General features: G+C 44.7%; 1 protein-coding gene across 3 annotated transcripts in view; it reads left to right on the top strand.

The window, feature by feature from the left end:
* Positions 1-19,760, top strand: part of UBE2Q2 (ubiquitin conjugating enzyme E2 Q2) — a 49,086-nt gene that overhangs the window by 16,481 nt on the left and 12,845 nt on the right. The window contains exons 2-5 of one of the 3 annotated variants that reach the window (XM_018568099.1): positions 1,810-1,914; positions 4,129-4,235; positions 12,368-12,416; positions 19,492-19,629. In XM_018568099.1, coding sequence (XP_018423601.1) covers positions 1,810-1,914; positions 4,129-4,235; positions 12,368-12,416; positions 19,492-19,629 — 399 coding nt within the window. Of the gene's footprint in view, positions 1-1,809; positions 1,915-4,128; positions 4,236-12,359; positions 12,417-19,491; positions 19,630-19,760 lie in introns of all 3 variants that reach the window. The other 2 variants (XM_018568098.1, XM_018568100.1) reach the window with 2 other exon arrangements.

The following is a 19,760-nucleotide window of genomic DNA, read 5'->3' on the forward strand; positions in this document are numbered from 1 at the left end:
TTTTTTTTTTTTTTTTTTTTTTTTTTTTTATTAGTGTTAGAGAGTTTTAGATTAGACACGAGAGAGTTCTGATTGGCTCATTGGAATTTGTCTGATAACAGTTGTTGAAACAAGATATCAGCCATGTAGGCAGTGCGTTGTTTTCAGTGAGTCTGCTGACTTGATATTGTGTTGTAAGACCAGGGCTACACTGGCAATCAAATCTCTTTTCTGTTACTTTTAACTTTTTACTCCTTTCCTTAGCAGCACATTGAAATTGCTGTGCTACAAGTGAGGTTCCTGCCAACGAGCAAGTACAAATTTCATGGCAAGCAAAATGATAAACATAAGTATTTTGCTCTAAACCCAAAAACTAAAATGTACTATATCGGAGCTTTACACGCTCGATGTGGTGGGTGCGTTATTTAACTTTTTTTTTTTGGCTTTTATTTTTATCTGTTGACCCTGTCAATAATCCATTTCCTGTCTTAGAGGGACAACGCTCACTCATTGTACTGTGTCTAAGGAAAAGTCAAGGGGAAGTTACCATCTCACTGGATTGTCAGGAGCATGTACAAATACATTTGCATGTATTGGAGAGATGAATAGAATGTTTCCTTTGTACCTACACTTTTTAAATCTTAGTAGCAACATTATTGAATTGCCAGTATAGACCTAGCCCGACAGAGCAGTAAAGTTCATCAAAGCAGGACGCAGAACTTTGCATATGCAAAAATGGTTGCCCCGTGAACATGTATAATTACAACAACAAGGTTATTAAAACATTTGGCATATTGATAAGATTGTGTACACAAAGCTAAGAAAATAGGAAGAGATGTGGGAATGAGGCTAGTTGGAGGTTTATGATGCATATTACATTCTTCTCCACAAATATATTGTTAGATAAATGAGGAACTAGATCAAAAGCAAGCAATTTGAGAAAGTATTAATGGGGTCAACATGAAATATACTTCACTAAGCAAAATAAACATGTTGGGAACCACAGGCCATACTGAAAGCCTTAAAACCGATGTTTACTTGTAAGCCATCAAGGTTGACTTGTTAGCTAGCACTTGGGGGTATAGATCTGACTTCTCTTCTCACTTGTGTCCTACATTGTGGCATGAGCAAACGTTATCTTGTAGAAACACTGTCCCAATTCAGCACCACACCCGCCATCTCTAAGTTTGAGCTGAACGATAAGAATAGTTGTTGGCACTAGTCAATTTAGAGCTAGGGGCATGTTGAACAAAACTGGGCCTGCACTATGCTCTCTACGGAGTCATTCATTGTCTTTGTAGACCAGGGGTAGGCAACCTCGGCTCCCCAGCTGTGCTCAAACTACAAATCTCATAAGGCATTGCAAGCCACAGGCATGACTCCCAGAGGCAGAAGCATCATGGGATTTGTAGTTTCAGCACAGCTGGAGAGCGTTGTTGCCTTCCCCTGTTGTAGACTCTATAAGAAAGAATACAGGTTTGAATTTGGATGCCATTTAATTTGGAATGCTGGTTGTGTTTCATGTGGTGTTAATTTGTTACCGGCTGATTGGAACTTGTAACCCAGTTTATACTTTCAGAATAAATTTGAAATTAAGAAACTGTGCTTCTATTATTGGGGGTATGGGGTAGTGGGGTGGAATGAAGATCACTGGGAAATGAATGTAGCATTCTGGTTGTGCAGATAACCAGTGAGGAAGGCAAAATAAGCTGTTGGGTATTATGTTGAAAGCTAGTGAGGCAGTGCAATGTAAGTTTAGGATCAATGAGTTTTTAACCTATGGAAATGTAGTCAGAAATTTGACCTTTTTTTCCTTTTCCCCTTTTCTAGGAGTCCTACCCTTCTTCTGCACCAATATGGTTTGTAGAATCAGATGACCCAAATTTGACTTCAGTTTTAGAACGCTTGGAAGACATTAAGAAAAGCAACACATTGGTGAGTTAATCAGTTTGCCATCTGGTAGTGTAAGCCATCGTTTAGCATTCTTAGCACCAACTATTTAGATTTTTCCCAAATGGCAATATGTGGAGCTTGCTTAATAGATAACTATGGGGTAAGTATTTTTCCCCATAGTTCTCTTAAGGGTCTTGGGAGGACATATACCAACCTCCTCCCATGACCCAAAGCTCAGTACATAGTGAGCTACAGCTTGCGGTATACTGAGACCGCCGCAGCTGGGACTGGTCCCGACATTACTGTCGAGATCCACCCAGCTGCATGAATGACAGCTGGCTCTGCCTATCTAGAGGCAGAGCCAGCTGTGCCCGCCCCCTTTCCGTTCCTCCACTCAGCGCTGGAGGATCTGGGAGGTGGGGAATCCCTGCCGGGAGCCATGACTGACAGTCACTGCTCTCTGCAGGGAGATGATCAGGAAGTGAGCGAGCGATAGCATGTGTTCGCTCACTTCCCAATCAATTGAGCCGACGTGGGACAGTTTAATTGTCACACGCCGACTCGAAACTATGAAAGTGAGTGATTTTTCACTTGCCTCATAGTTCTTTTAATTCTGAACTTAATTTTTCTGTCTTTTGCAATAAACTAATTTCTCTTGTGCTTTTAACTCCCATGTCATACTAGCAATCCTGTCATTGACTTAGGGCTGCAACAACTAATCGACATAATCGATTATAATCGATTATTGAAAAAGTTGTCAACTTTTTCAATAATCGATTAATCGGCTTCCGATCAGTTGGCCCTGTTCACGGCTCCACACACGCTGTGCACTGCACCTCCTCATCACCTCACGCTCGTCGCTGCCAGACCCGCCCGCATCCACGCTCTTCACACCGCACCTCCTCCCCGCCTTACACTCACTGCCCGCCCACATCCACGATCGGCGCAGGACTAGAACTTTCCATTGGCAGGATTGCTAAAATGTGCAGGGTAAACGTTCACCTACTTGTATGTGTTGTATGAGCGCTGGAACAAAAACCTGTAGAATGTAGGTTCCAAACGAGAGATGTCTAGCTCATCCAGCCAGAGAGGGAGTGACACACAATCAATCAGGTGAATATGTCACTTCCCTGCTGTGTCAGACATAGCAATCCTGCCACTGACAAGTTTTCTCCCACAACAGGATCAGCTTTAAGGTGCATTATCCTACACGGTTGTAACTAGGGATGCAACATTACTAATATCTGTGCGACTACTGGGCATTTTCACTGGTACCCGTGAAAATCCCATGATACAAAGCGCCTATACCGGCCCTTTTAATTTTTAAATTCTTTCGGCTGCCATAAGGTCCTAAACTTGCTGGGAACCTTGTGGCGGCTGTTTACAGCGCCTTGTCCATATGTCTTGCAGCACTCCTTACCGGATATCCCAAAGTTACTGGTGCTCGTAATGACTGCGGATGGCACCACAAATCGTAGAACTTGAATCAAGATGTCACCAGCATGAGAATTCCAGACTCGTACAAATTCATTTATTTATAAATGTCACTCCAGGGTTGCAGCTGCGTCCTGGTGCTCCACCACTGTCCTAAAATCATTAGTCTGTATTTCAGAAAAACTGTCACATGATGCTAAAAAAAAAAATATCGGTACTCGAACTTGGTCTGGGAAAAATATGGTATTGATGCATCACTGGTTGGTACCATATAAATAGTTTTTGGGTTTTTTACAGATGAGCTTATTTGTGACAGTACATTAGCTTTCAGCGCTGACTGATAACATGGCTGACAGGGCATCCCCTGTTTTGGTATAACATGTAAGATACTGGAAAAAAAATGTATTGCAGGTTATTTACTTTTTGGTCTCTAAACGTTTAGTTACAAAAATGAGTTTCTTTCTTTTACTATAATCGCATGCTTAGCTCCTGTAAGAAGGAACATTGTACTCCTGGCATTCACTTTAAACTTATTGTACTCAAGTGTTTGATCTAATATTAAACATCCAGCAGCAAGCCAAATGCTCTGGGGCAAGGTACAGGTAGGATTTGCAATAAATGTATGTCCTTTCCAACCAAGTCATATGTAGACATCTGTTATAGGCAGTGAGCCAATTGCAGGAGCAGGCAATTGAAATGCTGGAAAATATTGTCTGTATATTTCCCTGACTACAGGAAATGAAATAAACTAATCTGCAGTAACTTTACATTAGAGAAAAACTTGCAGTAACATTATATATTTGTTTGTGTTCCTCTCTGTAGCTCTTGCAGCAGCTAAAGAGATTGATTTGTGACCTGTGCAGATTGTACAACCTCCCACAGCATCCTGACGTTGAAATGCTGGACCAGCCTCTGCCTGCAGGACAGGTATTCTTTATAGTTCCCTAGACATGTTAAAAGAAAAAACAGTCACAGTGCAGTGGAATACTATGTACATATTTTGAAATATTCTGTAATGCAGACATACTCAACATTATGCTTGGGTATATTATATGCTTTTTTTTATGTCTGTCTTTTCAATGCCTATGTCCTTTTGGATGATTTCTAAGCCATACTAAGATCATTGCTTGCAGTTTCCTATAACCTACAGATTCCAAAATCAGTGTTAGGCAATCTCTTCATGAAAAAGCGCACCAAGCAGAGTGAAAAGGCCACACATTGTCCAATTCACTTGACAATCTTGGGACAGGATTTTTATGATTTCATGGACTAACATGCAAAGCCATGTCAATATCTGCATCTCTGCGCTTACAAGTTCAGGGACAATTCTTGAATAAAACACGTGCCGATTGAATTCACCACATGTATCAAGGTTGCTTTTAGTATCCCTATTATAAGTGCCCTTCCAGTGCATAGTTGCATGCATAGGAAGGCTAAACTGGGTTTCTGTAGCCCTAATATGCCATCTAGCAGCACCAGAGTTGTCCACTTAAGTACCAATTGCATCTATAGCATCACATTACAAACACAGAGTAAGAGCAAAAAAAGACCAAGGATCCATCAAGTCTGCCTTTTTTTTTTTTTTTTTTTTTTTTTCTTTTCCTTTTTCAATGTTTTTTTTGTCCTGAGTACTGATCTATGTTTGTCCCATGCATGATTAAATTCACTTACTGTTGACTGACTCACTGCCTCTGCTGCTCCATGCGTGTCCACTTGGTAAAGTGTGTATGTGTCACTTAAACAGACCCAGATGAATCCTTGTCACCATTCTCTTTCTGGATGTTTACACATGCTTTACTATAGAATACACACCATACTTATGCATACTGTAAAACACAAGTGTTAAAGATCCATAGCTGATGCATAGTGTCCCTTGCACATGCGCACACATGTAGCTGTTGCATAGTGTCCATTGTGTGTGCAATTTTTAAAATAAAATACACAAATGCAGTGTTACAAACATAAGGTTTACTTCAGAATAAAACTGCATGCACAATTTTTTTGCTATCACACAGCATTGCCTTACTGTGCGTTCCAGTGTGGACATTCACACTGTGGGTGCCTCCTGACAAACCTGCACCCAATTCTATCTTTTGCTGCATGTGCTCCAAGATGGAGACTCTCATAGGCTAGAGTTAGGACCACATTATATAGAGGTGCCTTGATGAGACAGTGCAACTTTCACATATTCTGCAGAAGACGTTTTACTAAAACCTCTGTTTTAACCTTAGCAGTTAGACAAGTTTTTTTGCATGCTGGCTGGTGAGTGTGCTGGGAAACATTTTATTGTTGTACTGTATAAAGCTGGTTATGAGTTGATGAGTGTGTTTGCCATTTGTTTTGCCACACTGTAGGTGGGAGGCGCGTTTGGGGTGCCATTGAAATGAATGGTAGATAGATGAAAGTAGTCACTCGCACTCCATGATATTAAAGTCAATGCTGTTTATTGACTGAGATAACACACATCTCCTTAGCGACGTTTTGAGACCATGCGGTCCCGTCCTCAGGTCAAGCAGAGATTTTGTCTCTGTTTGCCTGAGGACGGGACCGCATTGGTCTCGAAACGTCGCTAAGGAGATGTGTGTTATCTCAGTCAATAAACAGCATTGACTTTAATATCATGGAGTGCGAGTGACTACTTTCATCTAGCTACATTTCACGGAGGCATCCGTTGTCACTACCGCACCCACCCAGTTGGATTTGGGTTTTTGTCCGGTCAGGAGTGCGATGGGACAGGAGGATTAAGATTGAAATGAATGGCACTGCAACGCACCTCCTGCAGCAGAATTTGTCAGGCTGAAACCAAAATTACTTTCCCACCTTTTTTTTTATAATTTTTAAAAATAATTGTATTGTAAGCACATGGCGCTAGAATAGCTTCAGCCAGGGAATGACAGCTGCCAGTGGCAAGATTCTGCAGATGGCAGCTGAATGTAAATACAGCAGGTAGTGGGCTTGTGCAATAGTCAGCCTGATATTGGCCATTTCAAATTGCAATAGCAGGCTGGCTATTGCACCCACTCACTGCTTGCTGTGCCCTCCTCCCAGCGTGGAGGAGAGCTAGGGGATCCAACTAATCGGTAATGAGAATAGTTGACAACTATTCCCATTATCAATTTATTAGTTGGTTGCAGCCCTAGTGCGCATGCACACATAGCTGATGCATGTCCCCTGCGCATATGTAATAGGTTAACACATAGTAACAACAACCTTGTGTTCAGATAGCCACCCAAAGACCCAAGTTGCAAACCCTCTTAGCTATGCACCTCACTGATCCATATTCAAAAACAAGACGCTAGGCTACTGACACAAGCACACACAGATGCATGCTAGGGCTGCTGGGACACACACAGATACTCGCCCTATGTCACCACCAAACACACAGTGGCACTAGCTGTGTTGATCATTGGATGTTTTTCATCGAGATGTCACTTAGTAACAATTGATGCGTTCAATTGCAGTCACTGAGACTGCAAATAGAGATTTCAATAACCATGTTGCCAGATGCATTTTTCGTCACCCTGGCGGAAGGGATTTGCCCTGTCATAAATGCTATCTAGGCTGAACACCCCTAAGCTTATTCCATACATTACCCTGAACATGACAATGAACCTTAACCAACACCTAACTCCTAATGCTGTCATGGCAAAAAAAAAACATAATTTCACCAATATAAGATAAACATTCTTGTGTTTTGAAACCCATGACGCACAAAAATCGAATGATCTAGAAACCCAACATGCATGTGGTTGATTGCATACATTACTACTTGTGTAGCCTCCCAGTGTTCAGGAGAAATGGCTGGTTATAGAGGTGACTGCAATGCTTTCCAGAAAATACTGCAACTGTGTTCAGCTGAGAAAGCTCATTCAGTTTACCCTAAGGATTGAGTTTCATAAAGGCTTTCTGTTGCAAGTGTGAGACTTCGAGTAGGCCTCTGAGCAGATCTGTAGCTTCTGTTTTTTATGTGCTGTATAACCTCTTGGCTTTCCAGAGACTAAGATGAATCAAGGATGTGTTTAAGAAAAAAGAAAAAAACTATTCTGGGTGTGCATAACTAGTGTATATAATTACAATTGCAAGGCATATTTTACTATACAAGAGGAGGTAGAATATGCATGAATATATGCAGAGGGAGGAGGCAGTGATGGTGGGCAGTATACGCAGGAGAGGAGCACAGAGGGTGCGATGGTGGGCAGTATGTGCCGGAGAGGAGCACAGAGGGTGCGATGGTGGGCAGTATGTGCCGGAGAGGAGCACAGAGGGTGCGATGGTGGGCAGCAAGTGTAGGAGAGACTTCATATTGGGCATGCTGAAGGTGGAAGAATATTGTGCATTACTGAATTATTTAAAGTAACATTTAAACTCTCCTTTGTTTTTGCATATATGTATTGCTAGCAAGCAGTATATGTATGCAAAAACATTTTTACCGAAAAGGTAGGTAGTTGTGTCTCCGTTGCTTGCTCCCGTCTGAAGATCTGAAGCACTTTAGAACATAATGGATCCCATCGCACTCCTGACCGGCAAATCCCCAGGAAACTGGGAGTGCTGGAGTAACCGCAGATGAGTCTGCGTATCACACATGTACATGGGAGAAAGTCACTCGCACTCAAGAAGTTTGCAGTCACTCTTTATTGACCATCAAAGTGTCACATTGCTTAGTGATGTTTTGAGACAGTGTGGTCCCTTCTTCAGGCAAACAAAAGTGTGAGAGTTTAGTTTACCTGAAGGGACCACAGTCTGGAAATAAGATTGACTGCAAAAGTTTTTGAGTGCAAGTGACTTTCTACCATTTACATTGAAGACCTGAAGCTTCTCAAATGGCCGTGCAGGATGATAGGGCAGTAGAGCTCTTTGGCCAGGAGAAGAAAAACGACACAGTTGAGCCAAATGCACGCAGTCGGGAGTGTGCATGTCGGACAGACAACGTGGGACCCGAGGCGTCTGTGCTGAATCGGAGACCGGCACCAGCGCTGGAGGGATTGCTGAATACAAGTGGAAGGAAGATGAGGATCGGATTCGGAGGCATCATTTAAGGCTAGTCATTAAAACAGTATGGGGGGCGGGGGGGTTGTGACTTTATTGTCCACTTTAATATGTAAAGTGGAACTTTAAAGAGTAAAGCTGTGATCTTCCTTATCGACGGCAATGTTATTTATAAATTAGTATGCAGGTAAAACATGGCAACTAGTGCAAGAGTGACTTAGTGATGTAGCACAGCAAGAACATTAGAAGGTAGAATAAATATATAAATACAGTGCATTCTAGAGGAAAAAAAGAATGGACATTTTGTGAAGAAAGGGTAAAAAGGTAAATTATAATGACAAGGTTTCCCTGTAGGAGAGAGCAGGTAGGGAGCAAGATTAGGGGCCCATGTACAGCATAACAGTGTCTGATGTTTTTGTGCATTGAGGGTTAGACCATGCATTTATTTTGACCTTCATTTACTTCAGGCACCTGGAAATAGTTCCTGCATTTTTTTTATTTTTTTTTAGTGTAACTCAATGCAACTCTTAAGTATATGCAATGTTGTGGTGTACGTTATGCAACTGTGTTGCATAACTGTATGTGTGTGTTGGAGTTAAATTTCATGTCAATGTCACACACTGCATCAATCTGAGCTGGTGCATGCAGACCGAACTAACAGCTTGGCAAGCATGTGACGCCAGACAGGAGGAAAGAACTGAGGTTCCAGTGAGATGACAAAAAAAGTGCTGGAAATATTGTGTGGATGCAATGTATTTCAGAGCAATATCTTGCAGCAAATGAGGGATAAAGTGGCGATATGGACAGAGAAGAATATCCTTTGTAGTGAAATTACATAGTAGTGTATACAGAAGACGAATAACTGGCATTATCAGGCCAGTGAGATATATAGAGCAGTTGGTTCTGTGATGGCTGGCAAGGAGTAGGGTTTATTTGTATGCATGCGTGGGAGTGACATGAACCGGATCGGAACAGAAGAGACAGTAAGGCTTGGAATGTTGGAGGGAGGTTATGAACACAGAATAAGGTTGCATAGTAATAGCAGTGGAGATGCATTATGTGAAAATTGCAGAGAAGAGCTATTTTATTTTACTGTTGATTGAGTGAGAGCCACTGAAATTGAAGGGCACAGGCCAAGCTAATCAGCGGTTGGAGTATTTGTGGTCTAGTTCAGTAGTGGGAAGGAGGCTGGATGGAGTGCCACAGAGGGGTGGGTCTTGTACAGCAAGGTTGTAGCTAGAAGGTGTGGTCATTTTGTAGCAAGGTTGGGGGTCGGGGGGTGCAGTCACTGTGCAGCAGGGTTGGTGTTGCAGGGAGGTTGGGGGTTGGTGGCGCAGGCACTGTGCAGGGGGGGTTGGTGGTGCAGGCACTATGCAGCAAGGTCGGGGGTGCAGGCACTGTGCAGAGGAAGGTTGGGTAATCAGGGAGCGGGTATTGTGGATTATAAAATGGGATTTGGCAGTAGAGTGTAAGAGGTGTGGAATGTGAGAGCACTGCAAAATAAGACTGAAATAAAGGGGAAATCCCTAATGGAGGCAGGATCACCCAGTGGCAAATCAGAAGTAGGACTTAATCATTATGACATTAAGGATATTCCACTCTATGCTTTTTTGTATTCGGCTTCCCTGTATTCCATGGAGTCCTGTTCACTGCCTACCTTAAACCACCATCTTCCATCTGTTATTGGTTGTGGTTCCACACCAGCCTTTCCCGAACGGGGTAGTGCGGAACCTTGGGGTGCCTTCTGGCTTCTTCAGAGGTGCCAGAAATGTATGCACAGAGTCATGCCTTTCTGTGGTACACCGGCTGCCAGCACCATGGAAACATTGACTCTTATCTGGAGAGGGTGTAAACCATTTACAAAATGACGGACATTTGCCTCCGTCCAGGCCTGCTCCGCTTCCTGCCCTCTCCTGTGCTGCTGTGACTCTGGACAAGGTTAGGACCCTGATGTGAAGAAAGGACTGAGGCTCCTGTTGTGAAAGGCGTGTTGGGGGACGCAACAAAGTGGGGTTTCCCCTTACATCTATACCAGACACTGATCTGGGATAAGAGTCTAGTGTGGAATTAAGAAGGGGCCCTGTTTTTTTTTTTACAGTTTAGATGGGTGCCTCAAGATTTTGCTTACTTTTAAAGGGTGCCATGACCAAATAAAGGTTGGGAGAGACGGTATGTAAAGTCTGGTAGTCAACGGGGCAGCAAGTATCAGCAGAGTGACTACTCACCCCTCATTCTTGAGCTGAAAAAATTCAGACACAAAAGTAGGGCTGCGGAAATTAACGATTAATTCCTCGATTAATCGTTTTTTGATCGGTACTCACCTCTCCGCCGGCTTCCGGGTCTTCCGTCGGAGATCTCCTCCCCCCTTCCCCAAGTAGCTCCGTCGGCTAATGAAGGGAAGGGGGGAGGAGGGGGTGGTGTGGACAGGGAAGGAATTGGCCAACATTTGAGCAGTGTATGGCCATCTTAAGGGGTAAGGAATTAAGAGCAGTCTGCCTCCACACCATATGACCAGTCCCATGGAGCAGCTAATCTTTGCAGCTTAAGCAATCATGGGTTCCCGAATATCATCATGTATCACCTACCTATGCCCTGCATTGTACATGGAGTCCAACTATGCCCATATATCAGGAGCATCAAAGAATGCAGTAGATTTCAGGTGGAAAGGAGCCAATGCCTTTTTTAATTTTTACAGCTGACTGGATTTCAGCTTTAAGAGGAAAGAGGGACCAAGGGATGAAAAAGAGGGACTGTCCCTTCAGATATGACAGTTGAGAACTATAGCAGCATGCAGCCCTGACTCTATAGCATGAAACATTTTACAGATCACCTGCATCTAGTCCAATGGGGAACTCTTGAAAATAGAAAAATGCCTCCACCATCTTTTGAGACGATCATCACGCTCCGTATAAGTAATGACCATTCTGACTATGGCTGGTTTATATATCCTAGGCAGTAGGAAAATCATACAGGTTCTGCACCCTACTCCATTTTCCCAGTGACCACACTAGCTAGAGGCAATGGGGGATCATGAGATATATATCGATAGTCCTAACTTGTCGAGATTTGGGACCGCCTGACTTCCAGTTTCCTTAGAACTGCGAGGTTTGGCCAAGAAAGTTCTTCTGCACGAGCGCCATCCGCGGCATTGCCCTATATACATACACCACAGCAATAAAGTACTAAAATTAACTAGGATCACAGTAATCCAGCATCTCGGGTGCCCCACTCAATATGGCCGCCGCTTGAGTGGGGCAACTCAGATTAATAACGTGCTGGATTACTGTGATCCTAGTTCTTTTTATTACTTTATTGCTGTGCTCTATGTGTATAGGCCAATGTAGTTGGATCTGTATGTGCGTTATTAATCGAAATTAATAGATTTTAAAAAATTTGATTAATCGAACACAAAAATTTTAATCAGTAACAGCCCTAAAAATAAGTAAACCTAAATAAATCAGCAAAATATAAATATTTAACTACATCTACTTTATAATAATTTGGATGCTTGCATAAGCCCAGTTATGTTTACTTCTCTTTTTAAAGGGCACCGTTACAACTCTTACACAGGAATTTGTTTTCTATGGGTAATTGCTCCAGTTTGCGAAACAGAAGTTATATATGTTATTTACATGGCAGCTTGTCTGATCATCTCATAATGGAAACTAAGTGGACTAAAGGTGTCTAATGGTAACTTTATGTTGCATCAATGAGGAAAAGGAAGTGTAGTTGCGTTGTGGTGGTAATGTATGTTCTAAGCCCCTAGTATCCAACCTGGGACCCCAGCAGCCAGTAGTAGGAGTCAGAACAATGATTTGTATACGAGCTGTAATGACAGAGCTATCCAGCAGTCTTGTATAACCTATCCCTTGTCTCTGGCTGTCTCCTAAAGCGTGCCTCCAGTTTTCAATCACCTCTTTACTATTTCCAGTCTCTGACCATCTACTGTAGTATGCCTGCAGTCTCATTTGTTTTCTGTAGCATGAATGTTATGTTAAGGTCCCCATGTACCTACTTGCTCTTCCTGTGTGAGCTTAATAAAACTTGCTCAATTTTTGTCTTTGCAGAATGGCACAACAGAGGAAGTCACGTCTGAAGAGGAAGAGGAGGAAGACATGGGAGAGGTAAGAAATGGAAAGACCTAATATTGTCTGTATTTTGATCTTGGTAGAAATTTTTTTAAATTGCTTTGTAGGTCACCCCCCAATTATTAGGAAGCAGTCATCAACCATTTTCACCACAAAAACGAATCCTTATATGTAGGCTAGGCGTTTAAATTACTTCTCCAGCCTCGAGATGGCATTTTCAATCTTTTAGATGGCAGTGAGCATCTGTTTCATACGGTAATTTTTGGATACAATTACAGTATTTTTTTATTTTTAAGTTGCCCATTTCTCAGTTTACAATAAACAAAAGTAATAATCCTAAGTAGGGTATTTATTATACTGGTGTAGCAAATAAGTCTTGATCATATATAAATTGATCACTTCTTCTGGTCATAAAAAGGTTAATCTTGCAAATTAGTAGCTTTCTCTTTCAATTTTAACTTTGTTGGAATCCCTTCAGAGTTTAACAACCCAAATAGTATACAAGCTTAAAAGAGAACTATGTGGAAAGTGTTTTTCCCTATAGTTCGCTTTAGGGTCACGGGAGGACATATACTAACCACCTCCTGTGACCCAAAGCTCAGTATATCGTGGGCTATTGCCTGCTATATACTGAGAGTGCCCCAGCCGGGACAGATCCCAACCATTGTCTCGATCCACCCAGCTACGTGAGTAACAGCTGACTCTGCCTCTTTAGATGCAATGCCAGCTGTGCCCGCCCACCCCTCTCCTCGTCCTCTCCTCGTCCTCTCCTCGTCCTCTCCTCGTCCTCTCCTCGTCCTCTCCTCGCATTGTTAATAAACAGATATTCTTATATATTTTCCAGTGTGCAACCATATTTAACCACTTGAAGACCAGGTGTTTAGACCCCCTTCCTGTCCGGGCCATTTTTCAGTATTCAGCGCCGCGGTACTTTGACATTTATTCTGTCATGCAACGCTGTACTGAAATTAATTTTATACCATTTTTTTGGGGACAGATAGAGCTTTCTTTCATTTTTTACTATATTTAGGAAAAATTACTGAATGTTTGTTTTTGTTTTTTTTACATGGTTAGGAAACCATTATTACCCAATTATTTTGCTAAAATATAATAGATGGGGTCACATTGTGTAAATGGACACCAAACATGTCAAGCTTAAAAATGTGCGCGCACCCGCGATATCTCAAAACTGCCATCCCCAAAATTGACCATAGGTGACTCTTTAAAAGCTTTTACAGATCATCAGTTTAGTGTTATAAGTGATTTAATGGCCCTAGAATTATTGCTCACTGCGACGTTCGCGGCGATATGTAACATGTTGCGTGGGTGGGGACTTTAACCCCTTCGTGACTGACGGCGTACAGTGTACGTCGCATGCATCGGGGCTGTTTAAACAGACTCCCGGTGACTTTTGCCGCCGGGACTCTGTTTAAACTTGTAGAGCCGACGGCTTTACAACAGAAGCGATCCTGGTGACTTACCTGTCGCCAGATCGCTTCTGCGTCCCGAAGAAGGGGCTTGTAAGCCCCCCCATGTGATAGCAGTCAAAGTAAAGTAAAAAAAAAAAAACCCACTTTATTGACTTTATTGCTATCAGATAGGGGGCTAAGTAACCCCCTTGTGAAAGCAAAAGAAGTGACAGGTCCTCTTTTATGGAGTCATCAGGTGTCTCCAAGACCCCTAATGTCACCTAGGACCCCACTGAAGCTGATGAAGCAGGTCTGCGGTGGCTGTTTACATACAAGAGGTCCAGGGGTCTGCAGAGCCGCCCGATTGCTGTATGTTGTGCCTTCGTGTGCCCCCCCCTCCGCGCGATCCTTGTGCTCCGTCCTGGCCAAGGACCGGCTCTGTGCAGGTAGATTGTAATGCCCTGGACTACAAATCCCAGAGATGTAAAGCTTATCTCAAAGCTTATCTCACTTGACTTCTGGATTCAGCTGTTACTCTCTGGCTACAGAAGGTCTCTGCTTCATCGGCTTCTTTAGGGGTCCCTAGGTGACATGAGTCATCTTGGAGACCCATGATGTTATCATAAAGAGTAGCTGTCACTGTAATTTGATAAAATTAGGTGTAACCAAAAAAAACCACCGAAAATGTTTTAAAGTTCATTGCATATCTGCGCAAACGTGTCAGGTGAGCCTATGTGCGAAAAGGACAATTACGCTCATTACGCCGCACATGTTACATATCATCACGAACGTCAGTGTGAGCAATAATTTTAGGGCCATTAATCATGGGTTAACACTAAATTGATGAGTGGTAAAAGTTTTTAAAGCGTCGCCTACGGTCAATTTTGGGGATGGTAACACCACGGGGCTGTAAACACCACGGTCAGGAATTGGCTCGTATTGCTGCATTATTATTATTGTGTTTTTTTATTTTTTGCTCTTCCGTTCATTGAAGGACACAGTGAAGTAGATTGTAGATGTGAAACCGCAGTGTATTGCACCACCTGCAGGAGAAGGATGCAGGAGAAGGATGCTACAAAAGACAGCCTAGGGGTGGCCCTGTTGGTGGCTGAACCCCACACCTGCTGATCAAGTCTCCATTTTTTTTTGCCTAGCGTCAGGAGTAAGAAGCTAAGAATTTTTCTCCAGAATTCTTCCCTAATTTTTTTCCTCTATTTTGGCTTGATCTTCAAGCAAGTGCCATCTGGGAGACACGACGTATGATCGTGGATCCTTTAAGCCCTACCCAGGCCATCGGGCGCATGCAGAATCTGCTATGGTGTCTAAGCTGCAAATGCTCTTTATTCATGGGGTGGCCTGTGGGATTCTCTCCCAGTGGGGTACATATGACTGGGGGGTCTCGGCTGCCCAGTTACAGTACCCCACACAGGCAGGCGGTGCCTAGACTGTCTGTAGTGGCCTGCCGTTTCCTGCGCACCCCTTGTCTATTACTGCGGTATCTACCACTATCCACATGGCGTGTACGACACCTCGATGGATGGTACTGTCATCTCCCCTAGGGTCACCTCCGTCTAGTTATGGTGGGTAACTATTGGGCTGGAGATCTGGCGATCATGGGGCAGGGACATCTGGTGCTGTGGGCTCTCTAAGGCCCGCGAGGTGGGATCCCCCTCTAGGGGTGACCCCTTTCACCCCACCCCTCTACGGATTACGGTGGTTGAGTGCTGGGAAGCCTGCTATTTTAGGGGACCCACCCTTGTCTAGGGAGGTCTCCTTTTTAATGCGCCGGCAGTGCCGGTTCTCAGGCCTGTTTGGTGGGCGGCTGCTTTTTCCCTCTCTAAGGCCCGCGAGGTGGGATCCCCCTCTAGGGGTTACCCCTTTCACCCCACCCCTCTACGGATTACGGTGGTTGAGCGCTGGGAAGCCTGCTATTTTAGGGGACCCACCCTTGTCTAGGGAGGTCTCCTTTTTAATGCGCCGGCAGTGCCGGTTCTCAGGCCTGTTTGGTGGGCGGCTGCTTTTTCCCTCAGTTGGGGCAGTGCCCTGAGCAGGGCAGACCCCGGTGCTGGGCATTGGTTTGCCCTGTGGTCGTGCTTTTATTTTTTTTTCTGGCCGCCCCGATTGGTGCAGCAGGTGGTTGGAGGAAATTTAGACCGCAGCGGGTGTGCTGCCGTTTCCGGGGGTCTGCGGGAACTCAGGCAGTAGCGGCCCACGGTGCTATACATTCGGATGCACCACGGTCACGCCAGTGATTCAGGCTGCCCCACTTGGTTTGTCGGATGGCAATAATTTAGTCCATGGCTGCGACCTTTGGCCGCCCTCTTTACTGTGGGCAGCCACCCTTCCCTGATCCCGGCTTTCTTCTGTTACACGCTGAGGGGCTGGAATTCAGTCTTGGCACGCCGAAGGGTATTTACTACTGCGGATGGTGTTTGCTGGGGCTGCTCCATGTGGCTGCGGCAAGGACACGTGGTGGGCTTTGTGGGGGCCGTGAGTGTTTTGCTGGACTTCTCCCTTTTGATGTGGTCTCCGTGGGTGCTGGTGGTCTGTTTTGGAAGGGCATTTTGCAGTCATGGAGTGCAGGGACGCGGTCTCTACGGTGGCGTGCAAGGGATGTTGCGTGGCTCACTCTCAGTCCCCTTTTTGTGCTGCTTGTCTGACGGCACCCCGTCCCCATCGTTAGGGCTGCTTTCGGGCCCTTTTCTGTGGGCCTCGGTTGTCCCAGTCAGACGCTATCCTTTTTGAGGCCTTTTCGTTCGTTATGAACTGTTTTGGCGGATTGAGCGTACCTTGGCGCAAGTACCTTTCAAGAAATGTTGAATGCCTTCACCCTCTCCAACCCCTATGAATGGTTCTGAGGTGGAGGAAGAGGTATCTGCGATGTTGGACCATCTTGCTCCTGGGGATTCTGCAGAGGGGTCAAGCAGTAAAGGTCGTCCACCTCTTGCTCTAGGAGCGGGACTTGATTTCTGCCCTTTAGTTCAGGTTCGGAAGCCCTTGAAGATCGAGCATGCTCCCGGTTCTTCTGAGGTGCCAGTTTATTTTGACACTCTCAACTTGGGCGGTCGGCAAGGGGTTTTTCCATACATCAACTTTTTCATGATTTTCTTTACAAGGAGTGGGGACGGCTTATCTAGTCTTTGCCTAAATGTTCGTACGTTCGCTATTCCTTTTGAGGAATCTTTTCCTGGAGTAGTGGTCTACTGCGCTGGTGGATCCACCAATCTTGCACCTTTTAATAAAGGCTGCAGTCATTCCTGTGGAGGATTCCTGGTCTTTCTGGGTTCCCACGGATCGGAAGGCAGAGGCTACTTCATGAATTATGTATGTCATCGCTGGAGCTTTTGCCACCCTGTTTTCGCTTCAGCCCCGATATCTCAATATTTACCTGATTGAGCTAACTGTTGCCCCAGGGTCTTGCTGGTAAACATGGTTCTCCCGCCTATGTCGACGACCTACTGGTGCAAAGTTTGTGGCGCTTGATGCTGGTCAGTTTGTGTCCAAATTGTCGGTTCTGCTGTTGTGCTCTACAGATTGCTCTGGCTCCAGAGTGCGCTTACCAAACTGATCTTTACGGGGGAGTGATCTCCGGATGAGTTCGGGTGGATCCTGCACTGCAAAAAGTCCCATGGCTGGAATATCTGGGGCTGGTCCTGGGCCAGGATGAGATCGATTCTTTGAAGTGGTTCTCTGTGAGCAACATCATGCCAGGACCCTGCAGAGCAACATCTTGTCCCATTGGAACAAGTCTCCATCTTCGCTGGACAGGGAAACCTCAGTGAGTTGGGATATCCGGGCTTCTCTTCTTTAGTGGTCATCTGAGGATTCCTGCCTTCCAATCAATTTGTTGGAACTTGGGCTGTGATTGTCTCTCCAACACAGAACTTGCTATCTTCAGGGTCTGCCGTTTTGGGTTCGATCGGACGATGCTATGGTGGTGGGTTGCATTAACCATCAAGGTGGAACAAGAAGCGCAGCGATGGCGCAGGAGGTGTCAGATTATCTCCTGGGCGGAGAGTCATGTTCCGGCTTTTTCCCTGGTGCAGATCCTGGGGGTAGACAATTGGCAGGCAGATTACCTCAGCTGCCAGTCTGTGCATCCAGGGTGGAGTGGCCATTGCATCCAGAGGTGTTTCAGTGGATTGATGTCTGCGCCCGCTTCACCTAGAAGGTCTCTCGGTTAGTGAACAGGACCTAGGATCCGTGGGCGGATGCACTGGGAGCTCTGTGGGACCGGTACACTGCTTTATGCCTTCCCCCGGTGTAGCTTTTTCCCCTTCATCTTTGCAGGATAGAGGCTGTGGGGATTTCCTGTCTCTCGTGGGCGTGGGGCATCTGGTCGTAGATGCACCATGGCACCTGCCACTTTGGCCGCATCTTCTGTCTTAGGGTCCGGTCTCCTACCCTGCTTTACAGTCTCTGGCTTTAATGACGTGGCTGTTGAAAGCCAGGTGTTGAAGGACCCGGGGTTTTGCCGGATTAGGTTATTCCCACTATGCTTAAGGCGCATGTGGCTACTTCACAAACATTTTACCACGGTTTTATTCGGGGAGCAGAATCTGACTTTTCTTCAGCATGGGGTGGATCTGGGTCTAGCCCCGAGCGCAGTTAAGGGCCAAATTATTGGGTATGTCCATCTCCTTTCAGCGGGCATTGGTATGCAATTCCCTAGTTCGTACTTTTTTGTGGAAGAGCTTGCACATCGTTCCCTCGTCCGGTCTACGTTACCCCCTCTGGTTTTACATTTGGATCTTTGCTGTTGTGGGAATCTTTATTTAAGAATTTAAGAGATTCTGCTGTTGATTCTTGTCGCACTAGGTGTCTTCCTTTGGTGGCTATCGCCTATGTAGGGCCTTGTCGTGCAAGTCCCCTTTTCTGGTTGTTCGCCGAGATAAGGTTGTGCTCTGACTCGGGTCATCTTTTCTTCCTGAATTCGATTCGGCCTTTCATCTTCATGAGGCTATTCTTCCTTTTTGTTCTGGGCTTGCCCATCGGAGAAAGATCTCTACATTGCTTAGTTATTCAAGCTCTTCGTGTCTATTTAGATAAGGCATCTTTTCGTGAATCGTATTCTCTGTACCTGGACACAGATGGCTATATCTCCTGTCGCTGTCATGTGTTGGATTCGCAACTCTGTGGTTCAGGCCTATGCTATCAGGGGTTGGGAACCTCTTTTTTCCTGCTGCAGCTCATTCAACTAGGGCTGTCGGGGCGTCCTTGGCCTTTGATCTTAGTGCCTCCGTTGCTCAGAGTTGTAATGTGGCCATTTTGGGTGCAAGGTTTAGCAGGCAACCCTTTAGACGTTCTTGTGTCTCATATTGCACTGCTTTGTGAAGTCCCTGTGGTTTCAGATCTAAGATCTTCAATGAACGGAAGAGAAAAAGGATTTTTGTACTCATCGTAAAATCCTTTTCTCTGCGTTCATTGAAGGACACACTATCCACCCTCTCTATGTGGGAATTTCTCTTTACTGCTTGCTACTTACTGGAGACTTGGTCAGTAGATGGGGGGGTTGGCAACCAGCAGGGGCCACCCCTAGGCTTTTTTTTTATTTTTTGTCCTTTTGTTGTGTGCCTAGCGTCCTCCTGCAGGTGGCGCAATACCCTGTGGTTTCAGATCTATGATCTACTTCACCGTGTCCTTCAATGAACGCAGAGAAAAGGAATTTACGGTGAGTACAAAAATCCTATTTTTCTTTTAAGGATATTGAAGATCTGGATCATTATGACATGAAGGAAGAGCCAGTTGATGGTAAGAAGTCAGAGGATGAAGGCATTGAAAAAGAGAATCTTGCCATCTTGGAGAAGATCCGAAAGAATCAAAGGCAGGACCACCTTAATGTGAGTGATAAAGTATTGGATATCGTAAATTGGAAAAGCAGCCCCCTGCAAAATGTATTCATTACTGAAATGTTTAATAAATTGAAGAGGAGCTCCAGTCAAATGTGAAATCAGACAGTTGACCCTAAACC

This window comes from Nanorana parkeri, unplaced genomic scaffold (genome assembly GCF_000935625.1).
Source record: "Nanorana parkeri isolate BGI_ZX_2015 unplaced genomic scaffold, ASM93562v1 scaffold1136, whole genome shotgun sequence".
Lineage (NCBI taxonomy): Eukaryota > Metazoa > Chordata > Amphibia > Anura > Dicroglossidae > Nanorana > Nanorana parkeri.